Source organism: Vidua macroura, chromosome 1 (genome assembly GCF_024509145.1).
Source record: "Vidua macroura isolate BioBank_ID:100142 chromosome 1, ASM2450914v1, whole genome shotgun sequence".
Taxonomy (NCBI): Eukaryota; Metazoa; Chordata; class Aves; order Passeriformes; family Viduidae; genus Vidua; species Vidua macroura.
Window position 1 is genome coordinate 30,423,489 of NC_071571.1, and position 15,470 is coordinate 30,438,958.

The 15,470-nt window shown below is 36.1% G+C and overlaps 1 protein-coding gene across 1 annotated transcript in view; it reads left to right on the plus strand.

Moving 5' to 3' along the window:
- The window catches only part of HDAC9 (histone deacetylase 9), a 269,848-nt gene that overhangs the window by 208,431 nt on the left and 45,947 nt on the right, over positions 1–15,470 (plus strand). Inside the window, exon 22 of the mRNA XM_053979425.1 lies at positions 6,921–7,039. Coding sequence (XP_053835400.1) covers positions 6,921–7,039 — 119 coding nt within the window. The remainder of the gene's footprint in view (positions 1–6,920; positions 7,040–15,470) is intronic.

A 15,470-nucleotide genomic window follows, 5' to 3' on the forward strand; every position in this document is an offset into this window, starting at 1 on the left:
AAGAAAGCAAGAAAGAAAACAAATGGTGCTTCTAAAACTTTTCATTCAGTGGCACTTAGATATTCCTACAATTATAACATTTAAAATTGCTAACTTTATAAATGGTCTTTAAAAGGGTGCATCCATTGAAGACCTGGATCTTTTAAACATTTTGGCATGTGATTAAATTCAAAACCATCTGCAAATCCCAATTACATGAATGTGATTTGCAGTACTGAGGACTTCATATTGATGTGGTACTTTTTACCCCTTGAAGAAATAAAGAAAAATATATTTTGTATCTCCAGAAAGCAAGTAAGGTAACTATAAAATAAAAGTAAGGATAGAAATATTGACTGTTCTTAAAAAAAAAATAGGGAAGAAATACAATTATTAAAAAGATATAAAAAGTAAACCTAGAAGAATAAAAGGAAAGATATGAAAATAAAGGTTGTAAAGATAAAACTTCTATAAAATATATGCCTTAGACACTAATGCATAGGCTAAATTGGCAGAATTTTGTTATGCCTTGGAGGATAAATCCAGGACAAAGCTGATGGTCAGATGATAGTCATCAAGGAGCTTTGAAGGAATGTTCTCAAGTTTGGCCTTGATGAACTTGGGCTGACAACAGAACTGGCACAAAGGAATGTTGTGAAATTAAACAAAATTTTAGTGACAGACACTATTATAAACTCAATTGATGCAGAAATAAGTATTATGTGTGAGTTGTGCAGAAATTCTATGTAGCTTTCTGTGAGAAGAGGCATTACTTGATAGTGTGTGACATTAAAACATATGCAAGCAACATGTAAAAATAATAGATACTGTAAGTTCCATATACCTATAGGGGCAATCTTTTAAATGCTTTCTGATCTGTTTTTATCAGGGAACATTCAACAACTTACTTTACCTTGTGTAATTTTAAGGTAGGACAACATAGTGATTGTTTGGTACACTATTTTATTTGCATGATGTGAAACTGAGAAACTGTAGGCAGACCTACATTCTTTCAAACAACAGACTAGGTCTCCATTTGGTGGCTAAATCCCCACTATAATAGCACTAATGCATTGTATATATCTATATTCTTGCAAAACACAAATCTGAACAAATATGAACAACAAATATGAACAAATAATAGTGCATTTACAGGTTTTTTTCCCTACTTGTTGAAATTATGGACTTTAGGGTCTTCTGCATTTTCTCTCAAGGCTTTTCAAGAGACAACTGGGTAATTTATTCAAGGCTTTTACCAGCTTTTAGCTGGTTCATCTGTGAAGTAGGTAAAGAAATGTCTGCTTTAGAGGAATATGCAATCAGAAACAGCTATACTGATTTATACCAGCTGAAGATATGAACCTTTCCATTTTTCAGTGTTCTCAAAGTACTTTGAGATCACTTAATAAAAACACTGGAGGATTTTAGGGAAAGATCAAATAATTTATGTTACTAAACCATTCCAATCTGCAGTTTTAGAACAACACGGATTATTTTTCTGTTAATTTATTGTCCTAGGCTGGTATTCCTGCTAGTTTCCTTTTTAAATTAACAACACAGCAAAAGAATTGTAGCTATTTGCATAAATTTAGCTTTCTTTGGAGATTTCCAGCTCTGTGTCGTGGTGCTTAGAGAGTCATTTCTGCATTGGGTACTTCTCTACAATCTCTTCTGGGAGAACAAATGTTTGGTAGCATCCTAGCCATGTGCTTTGAATGTACAAAAATAGAATAGAAGAATAAAAGAAACAGAGTCCCTTGGTAGAATCGCTTTAATGTCTTGCATCTGATGTTCAGATTGGTGGGGAGGGGAGGATCACATGCCTGATGTTTTCTCTAGAACTACACCCAACTGGAAGCCATCCCTTGGCTTCTCTGCAGACAGCAGCGTACCCAAATGGAACATATTAATTCTTTGGGGAAATCTCCCTAGTCAGACAAAAAGAAATCTTTTCAGCTTCCCAGATACATGCTCTATTTCCAGTACCATCAGACTGAAAGAAGAATCTGCATTATGTTGATCTGGAAGACACAGTTTCACTCTAACTGCAAGGTTTAGATAAATAACTTCTGCGATGCAGCTGCTCAAGCTTTCAGGTTTTGACATGTTTATTAATGAAAATGAATGAGAAAAGAAAGAAACAGTCAGCCAGGCAAGATGCCCCTGTAACTCTGTTGTCATCATTAGGTGAATATGGTATACCAAATGTTTATGCTTCTATATGATTCAGATCACAGAAAATAAATATCACTTTTATGTGTTTTATTTTCTTTGGAGAAGGAAGTGGAGGAGAGTATGAGTCATAGTGGAAGAATAAAATCTATTTCTCTTCTGACAAAAGCTGCTTGTTTTGTCAGAGAATGATCCTAGCATTAACTTCAGTTTGCTGATAAGCTCTGGAGCCCGACTGGCTTCAAAAAGAAGTCATGGCCTGCCAGTCCCCAGTCTGTACCTGTCTGGTGACCCATGGCCAGAAGCCAAATCATATTTCTTACTCCTGCTGGGCATAAGATAATCAGTGTTCCTAGCAGGGTCTGAATGCAGGCTGCTGGTGCACCCTTGCAAAGATTTCTGGTGAGTAGAATTTTGACCCTTCGAACCGTAACAAATCCTGCCAGCTGCAGCCTAACTTCTGAGCATAGGGCTGGTCTGAGGAATCTGGGAAGGTTAACATGAATATGTATTAGTGTATTACCAATATTATTTGCCTGCTTTAAAAAAAAACACCCCAACATATTTTCTGTTATAATCAGATTCAGAGGGTTCTCTTCTTAGGCTGCTGAGAAGGGAAGTGACATGGTTATAGGAGATCCTGAGTAGGTAGTCAGTGTATGATTCCTCCTTTTTACTCCTTGCTGTGCCCTCCAGAGTGTAGAAGAGATTAAAAAATGCAAGATACAAGGTCTGATGATTCTCTGCTCCCAAGAGATAGTGAAGGGGATCAGGAACTGTCACTGCCCATCCAACCATCCTGAGGTAGGAAAAGGTTGTTTACAAGGGAGAAGTGATCTGCATGTTGCTTTCTGTAGGCTTTCTATACAGCTACCAACCTCAAAACATTTGTTGCCCCTGCCCAGGACAGCGAAGGTGGGCTCGATGATCTTTAAAGGTCCCTTCCAGCTCAAGGTATTCTATGGTTCTTTGTTTCTGTGATTTTTCTAAAGACAGATGGTCATATGAAGGTGCTAAAGCCTGAGAGGTGACAAATGACAAAAAGTTTTATGTATGTCCTGGTGAAATTAAGACTATATTTAAAAATGTGTGTGTATATCATTCCTTATAGAACTTCATAAGACAGGAAAGTATCTGTCATTTTTGTGAAAGAATTTTCATGTCTGTTTCTTACCACAAAGTAGTTACTGCCAAGGCTAGACAAACACTACAGATGTCCTACCTACATAAACTCCAAACCAAAGTGCTGCTTTCCAGATGTGAATTTGCTCTTTTCTGAGCGGATTTATCATAGAATTTATTCAAAAGAGTGACCACCTAAATGCCTGTAAATTAATGTTGAAAATGGGATTAGAGATTAAGGAACCAAAGGTCTATATGGTCTTTTCAATTGAGAGACTTGTGGCTGTCATCTTTTTGAAAGACCAAATAGTAGCCTTGACTTCTGTAACAAGGACCGGGAACACTCTGAGGTGTTTAAGAGAGGAGGCAAGCTTGCTATCCCAGTAAAGAATTTTTTTTTCTATATCTTTCAAAAAGAAAAGTCCTTAGAGGTTCTTCTGTATTAAATGATGAACAGTATAAGATGGATGAGCTCTGAAATTCCATTTCCCTCAATACTATGGAGGATGAAAAAGAAATAGACAACACAGGGCAGACAGGTTAGCTCTTCTGGTACATTGTAGCAAAGTACTGTCTTAGTTTGTGAGACAATAATACAGCAAAAGTAGGATGTTATTTTTCTGGTGAAATGTAACAGACACTGTGTACATTCTTAAAAGAAAAATTCTTTCTTTCAGGAAAAAATACAGCTGTTATTTTGGTAAAGTGAATTCTGGTAATACTGAAAGCAGTAACAGAACACTGAATTCTAAATGCCACCTCCAGTTATTAGTGTTACAGCCTTCTCATTTCTTGAGCTGAGATTCCTATATATCATTTCTGTAGAGATTTATGAATGTGCTACTATTTCCTGTTCAGCACTATTAAAGATGGTGTTAATAGCTATTCCTGGTTCTTTGTGTCAAAAGACCTTGCTTTCAGTATTTAATAATTTTCCTATTGCTACTCAGTATGGCTGGCAGTTTTAATGTCAGACATATTTATTTGACAAAAAATTTGAATAAACTGTGTCTAAACAATTTTTGCTGCTTCTGTGAATGAGATTAAGGATCAAATGCATTGTTTTGCCCCATTGTTATTAAAAATGTGCTGACATCTTTATGCTTAAAAGCAAGGTCTTGAAATGTGGTAGAAGTGTGGTGGATTTTGCCAATGTTCCAAATTATAAGACTCAAAAATTTCTTTGTGTGTTAGGCTGGTGAAGCCTGTTGCTGCTCAGCAACTTAAGCTTGCAGAGCTTCTCTGTGCTGAACACACTCTATTGTCTGGCTCTTGAGCTTAGTCTGTGCTGTACTCTGTGGTGCTGCCACTTTGTTTGACATAAAGAAATAAAAAGCAGAGCCTGACTTGAATTTGAGGAAATATAAATGGAGAGGAGGAGGGCAAAAGCTCAAGTGGCTGCAGATAGGGAGGGTTTTTCATAGGATCCCTCCTTCTTTCAGTCTATAAGATGTATGGTGCTATGGGGACAGATGAAGATTGTGTATCAGCCACAGTCCTCATCAGTAATCAGGATCCATGCCACATGTGTTGCAGACGTGGGGAAGTTTGGGAAGTATGTGTTGCTTCAGACAATGAATTTGTAATTAAAGTATCAGAAGGTATGTACATAAGACGTGGATGCATAGGAGACCTTTATTCCTGATATTGTTCCCTAGCTTTGTGGAGATTAGCCTGCAAAAGCTCTGTCACTGTAGTGCCTAATGTAAGTATTCATATGTGTACTTTGTGTGTTAGAGAAGAACAATAGGAAAAAACGCCTAGAGGAGGAGTGATTGACCACCTGCCTCCAGGCCATGTCAGCTCGAACCTGTAGCAAGCTTGGTGGATATTTGTTTTAGCTATTATAAAAAAGTCCAAGAGACGGAGAATCTCCAATATTCTTAAAAAATTTATTTATATTATTATTTATTCTTACAATTTAAAAGCTTGTTCTAGTGTCTGAACTATAGGTTTCCTGCTGCAGCTGCTTCAGGTCCTGTCCACAGGATGCAGAACAAGTTATTTCTTTCCTCTTGCAACAACTTACGTATTTGTGCATTTTTATCATGTTTGCTCCCATATTATGCAAATCAAATAATTAGAATTATATTATTTATCCACTTATGTTTTTTAGAAGTTTTTTCTTTGCTTTTGATCTCTTCAGTTGGTCTAGGTCCCTCTTGAAGTGCAATGCTCAGTACTGGAATCCATATTTCAGCAGAGGCCTACTAATGACTTGTAAAAAAAGGAATATTTCACAACTTATATCACTTTGCCAGTACATATTTGTGGTGCAATTTCAGCAAAATCACCAAAAAAATTTTAAGCGGCCTCTATCCTTTTTTTAATGTAAAACTGTATTCATTGAAATGCTGTATTCTCTGATGAAGACTTTTTGCTTCATCTGAATTCTCTTTTTTTATGATTAACAAGTAAAAGGAACATTTTCCTAATATTAAAATTACCTTTGAGGCAAACAAAATAAAATAAAGTTTGTAATGCATAGATTAAAAACAAAACTAAAGAAAAACCTAGAGAATTGTTTATATCATTAATGAGTCTTTTTTTTTTCCGCAGAAAACCTAAACCTTTCAACAAAAATATGATTTCTTTGCACTAAGTTGTTTGTCAAATAAACAATAAACATTGAACTTAAACAAATAGCATTACACATGCTCAAAATTAATCTTCACATTCTGACCAGTGTAGACCAATTGGTATTTTCTAGAGTTATTTTTTCTGGGAGAGGACATTCCTATATGTATTTGCCTTTTAATGTTAGCCATATCCCCCTGGTTTAGCACAGCCATTACAGGCTCAGTGTATATCAAACCAGTGCAAAAGTCATCCTTACTCCTTCCCTTTGGAGTCAGCCTGAAAGAACACGTCTGCAAGTGCAGAACACAGGGGCTTATTTTCTCCTTCAGTACAGCTTTCAGGCTTTGAGACTGGAGAAGGGCAAAATCAAAGTGATAAAATATCCACACATAAGTTTGTCAAGGAAGGGGTTAAAAAAGTGGAATCTCTGTGACTGTAAAAGGCTGAATTATCTTCCTGACACCAGCAGGGGTTGCTGTCACTAGTTCGTGGTTGTCACATTCCTGTTATGCTTGACCTTGGAGAGGCTTGACAACATAGTCTGGATTTGATTAAGGGAATTTCATGTTTTTCCTTTGCTAGAGTCACCCCCCACCTCGACAAACATTTAAAAATGTTAAGGAGTAAAAAAAAAAAAAAAAAAAAAAAAAAGTTTGGAAAGCAAACATTTTCCCAAAAGAAATTTATAGTTCAAATTTACACCAAGTTCACACTAACTGGAGCAGCCCGGGTTTCCAGTCAGGCTTTGTGAGCTCTCTGTAAACCATTAGTCACTTCCCTGGAAGAGGCAGCTTTTTATAGGCAGCAGGATAAAACAGACACAGATGTGTAAGTAATATTAGAGGCTTTCACATGTACCTGCCTTTTTTTTTCTCAGTCATAGAAAAGAAAAAAGAGTGATTATAGAAAGAAATTGATTGAAGCCTTGGACTTTAACAGCTACCACAAAGATTGGTTTAATGAAAATAAAATATCTTGTGTTGTGTTTTTTTCTGATTGTGACAATTTATATAATGAAGATGAAAGTGCTTTTAATTTTTTCACATTGGGTTTTTTACGTTCCACAGAACTGTGATTATGCCAGCTGCCAATGAGTTTGATCCAGAAATTGTCCTGGTGTCAGCAGGATTCGATGCTGTGGAAGGCCACGACCCTCCGCTGGGCGGGTACAAAGTCACAGCTAAATGTAGGTATTGCCACAGGCACGTGTTTCTGAGTTGGTATTTTTCCTAGTTAGGAATATAAGTCCAGTTCACATCTATGTTTCTGTTTTGTGAGATGACAGCTGTGTCACTGAGGACAGGGACTGTCCAGCAGTTAATACCCAGAGATGCCTGGAGAGCTGCAACGCTTGCCCAACTCATAGATGAGGTGGAAGTGAACATGTTAGAGTTTCTGGCTTACTCCTTTGTGTTCCTCTTGGCATTTTTGTCTTGACTTTCTAAAATATTACTTTTCTGGCATCTAAATAACATTTTAGAGGTTTCATGCTTTTCAATAGGCCCCAATTTCCAAATGCTGGAGTAAGTTACTTCTCTTTAAATATATATTGGAGATTTTAGACTTTGGATGCCTAAATCCAATCTCATATTGCTCTTTTGTTATTGTAATCTTTTCAGCTCCGTGGCATTAATCCTGAATTACATCAGTGTTTATGAAGGCCAAATTTTTCTAAAAGACTACTCTGCTGGGTCTCAATATTTGGATGTCCATTCAGTCTTTCAAAATGTGTGCTTATGGCAGAAATTTAATAATTTCTGAAAGACAGATCTGTCTGACATATCTCATTTGTAACATCCCAAAATCACTAGCTGTTCCCAGACCTTGTGGCCAATCTGATTCTGAGCCTGGGATGTTAAGCAAGGCTGGGTGATGTAGTAACTCTCTGTACAGAATGTGCATTGTAACATTGCTATATATCAATTGCTTTACATAAGGCAACACAAAATGGTTTCCTAATGCAATGCTGTGAATAATTTTCTTCAGTATATCTACTTTTACTCAGTATATTCAGTCTATAATATCACTTCAACAGCTATTAAACATGGACCTCTGCTACTAATGGCAAATGCCTTGGGAAAAGTCTGGAGAAGTCAATGAGACTTAATGGCATTTAAAACTGCAGAAATGGACTCCAGTTCAGAGGATTTTTTCCTTCTAACCTCTGCCTTTTGTTAGAGATCAATAGACCAAAGCTGTTGTTTACCTCAGGAGGTTCAGGGCACATATGCATATTTTTTATTTTGATTTTCACTGCATGCTAAACAGGCTCCCCTGAATACCAGTGAAAATGATGAAGGAACAGTGACTGTCCATAGTGGTGTGCTCTGAAAAGGCAGAATGCAGAGAGCAGTGCAAGGGTCTACTCAAAAACACTTACACAGGTGCTAATGCACGAATGGGCTGGAAATGGAATCTCTCTGGCTGCAAGTAAGACATACTGAGTTTTAGCACAGCTTTTCAGCTTAATGCAGTGGTTACACTGAAGAGGAAAGAAACATAGCAGGCGTTGTGCATGTTTGAGTATCATTTCCCTGTGTATTAAGATTTTTAGTAAAACATTTTGCAGGAAGAGGTGAGCGATTTCCTCGCTGTTTTTTTCCATATGTGGTTCCTGGTCAGCAGCACCATTCCATGAGCTTGTGTGGCAGGGAGGGGAACTTTCAGCTAGTACTAAATCAGATATTTTGTTGAGAACCATTATATAACTATCTCTATTTAGCTGCTGAGAAGGTATTCTATGTGTCCCTTAAGGATGCAAGATGCTTTAGAATATATAATATTCTGGCATAGCAACTTCAACAACTTAACTAGAAATTGCAGCAAAGAAAAACTGTCTGACATTAGAATTAGTGTTCATTTTCATTCATTCATTGATTAATTCTTCATAACTTTTTTAAAGAAAACTTAATATATTTTCCAATATTAGAGGCTGCACACTACATCTGCATATATGTCTGTAAGAAAAAAAAAAAAAAAGGTGAATTTTGCTTACAGACAAAAAAAAAAAAAAGCCAGTGTAGGTGGCTCTTGTTTAAATTAAGAGAAAAGCTGAGATAGATTCAGATAATGATCATGCACCTGAGGGATGAATAAAGCCATTTTTACAGAGCCAAAGGAATTTATTATTTCCCCAAAACAAAATTCTCCACATTCCACCATACTATTTTAGAACATAACATACTATATGTGGTATGTAGGAAAATGAACAGTCTATTAAAAAAAAAAAAAAAAGGTCCAAAGAGAAACTTTCATATTGAACATTAAAAATAGATATTTGTGCAAAGTTTTAATATAATTGATTTGTCATAATTAGAATTTGGATGCCAACAAGTAAAGTTGAACCTGTAAATATTTTTTCTTTATAAATCTTTAGCACTTTGTGTACACTTAATGCATTGAATTTTCTGATTTCTATGATTTAATACAAGCTTTACAAATTAGGGAGAGATTGAGATCAAAGGAGAGAAGATAGGAAGATAGATCCTTAGCTACTAACCTTACTCTTAAAGAGCATTTAGAAGCCACTAGATACTTGGTAATTAATTTTTTATGTCTTTCCCTCAGAGTACAATCTAAGAGAAAAAAATAAAATTTATTAACCAATCAATTGTCCGAAGTTATAAAGTAAAAATCATTGGATGAAGATAGCAGCCTTGGAGTAACCATATAGCAGGCAATTACACCCAACAAAAAAATGGTCTGGTAAATCTGCACAGTTTGAGAAATGTAAACTGTAATCTGCTTTAACTCAGAATTTTATTTTTTTTCTATATTGTCATACAATCTTATTTATTGAGGACTTGCCATTTCTCATAAGTAAAGAAACATGTCAACAACAAAATAATCATATATATATATATATATATATATTTATTTATTTATTTATTTATTTATTTGCAGCTGATTTTAAATCGGTGAGTCTGTTATGTGTATCAGGATTTCTTAGAGTGAGGTGACTCTCAACTCCTCTAGAAGGCTGTAGAGTGGAATCTGGCCAACTGAGATCAGTGATGATAGCAGAGCTTGGAAATATCTCACTTCCTAATTTATCTCTAGGTGTATTAAGTAATGAAATCACTAATGGTCTTTTTCCCATTTAAAAAAAAAAAAAGAGATAGTGTTTAAAAAAGATTGGAAGGGAAGTTTGAATCTTTCCTATCTTATTGAAATTTTAAAATCACTTTTCCTATTTTTTCAAAGTGGCTTTGCAATTCCTCCTCATTTGCTGATTAGTTTTCACTAAACTAAGCAATATTTAACTAAGTTTTACCTGTCTGCAAAACATATTTGTTTGGTGCAATGTAGAATTCAGAATGAACATTAAGTAAAACATTTGTTCCAACCCCAACTTTGAGGATTTCACAGGCACATTTTTCTTTATGTTAGCTCTTTGTGCCAATCCTCTCTCTTAATGAAGTGCTATGATTTCAAAAGGTGCTTGTATAATACACCTACATACACATACACATCTTGAAATATATACTCGACCCATGTGCATAAACTTTGTGATGGATTTTTTATTCTTTTAAGAACAGAAAGGGCTTCAAAGATTTGATATGACTGATGGCATATGGCAGAACTTGTTGCTGCTGGGAAGTTCTCAGTCCTTTGGTACAGGCTACATTCCTAATATCTTAGTAAGGAAAGGCAAGCTTTATTGACAACACTGATGAAAGGCCACCTAGCAAAATGAGAAACAGGTACACTTTTGAATTCACAATCACTTTGCCCTGAAGAAGGTCTTCCCCCCTCAAAAGGGTTTGTGTCAGAAAAGGACTTTGTTTTTCCAAATAAAAACTTTTTGTCTGCTAAAAATATTATCTTTACTCACAGACACTGCCTTGCCTATGGCATTATGCTGGGGGAACTGCACCAAGTTTAACATCAAAAAGCAAAGAGAAGAAAGTGAGGCAAATATCATGTTAAACTTCTCTGGTAGTCTTCTTGGCCCAGGGTCTTGAATCTGTTAAAGATGCCAACTCTTGCTCAGGAGCTTCTCTAATATCTGGTACATTCTGTCAGGAATATTCAGGCAACTTATCTCAGATTTTGCTTTCTGTGCCCCTTCTGTAATGACTCAAGTTTAACTTCATTAGTTGAAATAGAGGAATACCTTTTGCAATGTCAAGTCCACCTTCAGTTCTAACATGGCTCTGTCCCTGTTGCTTGGCTAAGTGGTTCCCAAGATGTAAGGTGAAGGTGGGTGCCGCAGCTGGAACTCTCATACACAGCTCTTATGAAGAGTAACTATTGAAGTGTTTGGGATCTCTTTGTTTAGGTCAGAGACTGTAAAAGTCCTTTGATTTTATTGTAAAATATAATCAGGTGAGAGGAAAATATATCTCAACTCCTGACTAGTCCAATGGTTTATTTTTCTTGTTAGAAAATTTTTTTTCAATAAGATAATACAAAATATCAGCACCATGTAACATGTATTATCAAAGCATATTTTTATCAAATTCACTTTTTGTACTGGAGTAATAAAAGTTGTATGGAAAATAAAATATAGGAAAAATAATGGTAGAATAAGTAAAGGGAATAAAGGAATTTTATATTTAGAATAGTAAGGATATGCTTAAAGAATATGCATCTACTCTTCCCTATTATGATGATCCTTAGATAGGACTACTGAAGATAGAACTGATACATTTTGTGCTTTATTTTACAGTTAATTTTTACATTGTCTGCTAAAATATATAGTATCACACAATTTGAATTTTGCGTAGTGAACAAGTCTGAAGAAGATCTGTCAGATCTGATCATAAGGTTGCAAATTGTTAGATCTTGTAAGTGAACTATTTTTAAATTTATTTCTGCTAGCTGAATATCTCCATGTAACATTATCCTGAGATGAAGTACTTTCTCTTTGTTTTATAGAACAGCCCTTAGAATAATGCTTGCACTAAAACCACTGAGATCAATTTACTGTTCAAGTAAATATTCTACATAATTGCTCATTAAATTGTGATCATAAAAAGAATAAAGTAAATAGAGAAGTGTCAAGCAAGAATGAAGACCTTTTTCAAGGTACTTAATTTCCTGAAGTACTGCATTTGTTAAGGGCTACGATGATTTACTGGAGTTTTCCTGTTGTTTTACTCTCCTATTCCAAAGATGCTATTTGACACCAGAGTGCAAAATAGAATCAGCAATTAGCAGTAGGAAAGGATACCACTGTGGGTATTTAAAGAGTAAATGATATTTTTTCTGTTGGAATATTTGTCTTCTGTTATGCCAAATTTGTAATGAAAAGTTGATCCAGTGCCTGGAATATAACTGATTCTATCTAAGCTGATTTGCAACTTTTAATGTTTTTATTTGAGAAAGTTGTAATAACTCCCTTAACCTATCAAAACCCATCTTGTAATACACTCCATTCAAGTGGGACCAGTGAAAAAAGTGCTGAAGTTCTTAGCATTTTCCCTTCTCATGAGCCCAGGTTATTTCCAGAGGATATGTCAGCCTAAGTGGTAGAAATTAATGTATAAGAAAGTCTGCTGACTTACACAAAGCCAGCAGCTCTTCTGTGAGGAATCTATTCTCATGGCTGGAACTGATTCTTTGCAGGATACAAGTAAGAGCAACCAGGTTGAACTTGGGGCCCTGTTGGTTTCCTGTTGTTTTGCCTTTCACATTTCATTTCCAATTCCCACTGGGAATAATGAGTTTTGATAAAAAGATCTCTAAATGTAACATGAAATGTTATAAAAAGCTAAAGCATCTTGGCACAAGCAGATTCAGAAGTAATGGGCACAGTTGTAATAAAGAGGTGACTGAATGCTGAAACAAATGATCTAGCATGGTGTTCCAGCTGTCACTGGAAGGCTTTAAAGTAGACCTATAAATAGCTGGCATCCTTAGAATTAGGTATGCCATAGCACACTCAGACACCAAAGGCTTCATGCAGAAGTTTTTCTTCAATGACTCGTCTTTTCTTGAGCCGTCACAACTGCCCTACTGTATCTTGGAATTCTTCTCAGTTTCCCACTGTGTTTTGTGCATAGTATATGGGTTAGAAACAGACCAAAGGTTAATGCTAGAACTACATATCACTAAATTCAAATGCAGAACTCCTCAGGGTCAAAGCCTGGTACTTCAGATATGTTTCAGAGATAAAGTTTCCCATGTGCCAGCTTCAGTATTTCTAAAACATTCTATGTGACTATTCTGAGTATTTCGAGTACTTAAAAGGCTATATATGTTCATTATTTGGGGTTTTGTTTGTTTGTTGGTTCTTTTCCTGGAAGTACTTAGTTTCTAAAGGAATCCCCAGATAATATTGTTACTCTCTACTGGACTTGGACAGCCTTGGACTGGCTGTGAATTTTTTGGGTAGAATGCCTTTGGGTAGGAGCTTCACTTTCTTGTGGTTGTCTGAAAGTCTTCTCTGACTTTTGACTCCAAGAAAGAGTCCTGACTGGGACTACTGGGGCTAATGTAATAGGTATATGTTAAAGGAAGGCAGGAAAAAAGGAATCCCTGCAAATTGAGAGCTGACTAAAGAGTAGTAGCTCGGTAGCTGTTTTAACAGAGTTCGATTTTCTAAAAATAGCATTGCAGGCTTTTATAATACCATGTCTAATCTCTTCACAAGTAAGAAAGTATTTTTTGACTCAGCTACAAGAAGTTGTGATCTTGGGAAGTCTGGCACTGACTGCCTCTGACAGCAGGTTCATAGTTGGCATAGCTGCTCAAGCAGCTTCTTGCCAGACGTACATCCTTCTTAGTTGTCCATTTTTTACCTTGCACCAGGTCAGCTTCTTGTCAATCTCTCTGTAAACACATGGAGCATTAACTCAGCAACCCATCAGAGAGCAAAGTCAGAAAAGTGAAGAAACTTCTATTGGGCTGAAGCTGAATCAGATTATGGAAGGACCAATGTATGCCAGAGGCAGCACAGAAAGGAAGAGATTGCATAGGATAATTTATGGCAGCAGTAAATAATTAAATTATTTCAGTTACCATAGCTGCCTTCTTTTCTGAATTCTCCTGAATTCAGATTTTTTTTTTTTTTTAACATAGTTTGGTTATATTTCTGGTACTTGAGGTTATAGAATGATTATCCAACAGGATAGATCTTCAGCTTTTAACTCAGAGCTAAAAGCATTGGAGATGGGTTGGAGCAATGATAATTGATAGGGAGTGTCCTCATTGGTATCAGATATTTTATTTCTGTCCCTTTTGTCTCTTGTAAACTACATGATACCCAGTGACTGGCAGCAAGAAAATGTAGCATCAAGACTTTGCTTCCAGTTGTTTACTTCTCAAAGCAAAGTTTGGGTTTTCTCTAGGGTGATTTCTTGAACACTAATTAAATGGTAGTTTGGTATGATCCGAAAGACATCAAAATAGATGACAAATTAATTGGTGACCAACCAACATGATTATTTTCACAGGATTTTCTGTAAGAAGTAAAGTATTTTGGTTCCTTTTTCCTTGTAGCCCACAGCAGTTATTGCTGTATCATATCCTATGCTTGAACATAGCCATTGGATTGCCCAGCCTCCTAAATCAGATAATGTTTGTTTACTCCTGCATTTGTACTCCTTAAATTTGCTCTAGTAATACAGATATTGGTGATTTATTTGTCAGTGACTCCAGGATCTGGTACATTATTGACTTGTACACTACATTTACATTTATAGATATGAAATGTAGAAACTTTCAGAAATCCTGCTCTCTGAGGAAGAGTAGTCTGTTGGCTCCTGTGGAAGAGAGATTGGAGTTCGCTGTATAAAATTGGTATCCTCTCTAGGACACAGCATAAAAAGGCAAATGTGAGCAAAAGTCCTTTTTTTACTATTTCATTTAAAAAAGGGATTAGTGCTTGGAGAAATTCAGAAAAATTCTGATGCTTCTTTGAAGGACCTGCTTTCACATACTGGCAAGTGCTCATATGGCAATGATGTGGACTATGGGCTTGAGCCATGTGAAAATAGTGAATAATTCACCTCATTTACTGAGACTAGGAAAGTCCTCGTCTTCAGACTTTGGAGCATGCATGTCTAACTGGACACATAAAACTCATCTGAAGGATTCAGAAATCTTAGTACAGATTTTGTTATTACCCAGTATCTTCAATACTGTCTGGCTAATTGTAAATATTCCAGAAAGGGTCTACCTAAGCAGAAAGGGAGTGAAATTAGAAATATTAGTAAATAAGCATTGATTTGACCTGCTTTTTCAGTTTTACTTGGCCTTCCTTTCTGCAAATGAGCCAGGAGAGATTTCCGTTTCCATTCCCACTCCTGTCTCTCAAAGAGAAGATCTGTCTGCTGGCTACTTAACTAATTGGTACAAGCGAAAAACCACCTGTACAGCATGTTCAGCTATGCAGTGTCAATCCATCTGCAGAATGCATCAGGTGCCCATTCCGTTTATACCTTGATTTAGGGCAGTTGTTGGGGACAGGGCAGAGGATAGATTACAATGGAAAAGAAAGAGAATCTACAGAACCATTAAGAATTATTTTCCCTTTTTGGTCATCTTCCCTTATCTCTTCACCTACCTCTTGATGTTTTTTCTTTCATGCTACAGTAAGAACATTGGCTAATGACAATAACTTATGTGAGGGATGCAAAAAAGGTAAAACTGGTCATACCTTCTCTTGGTTT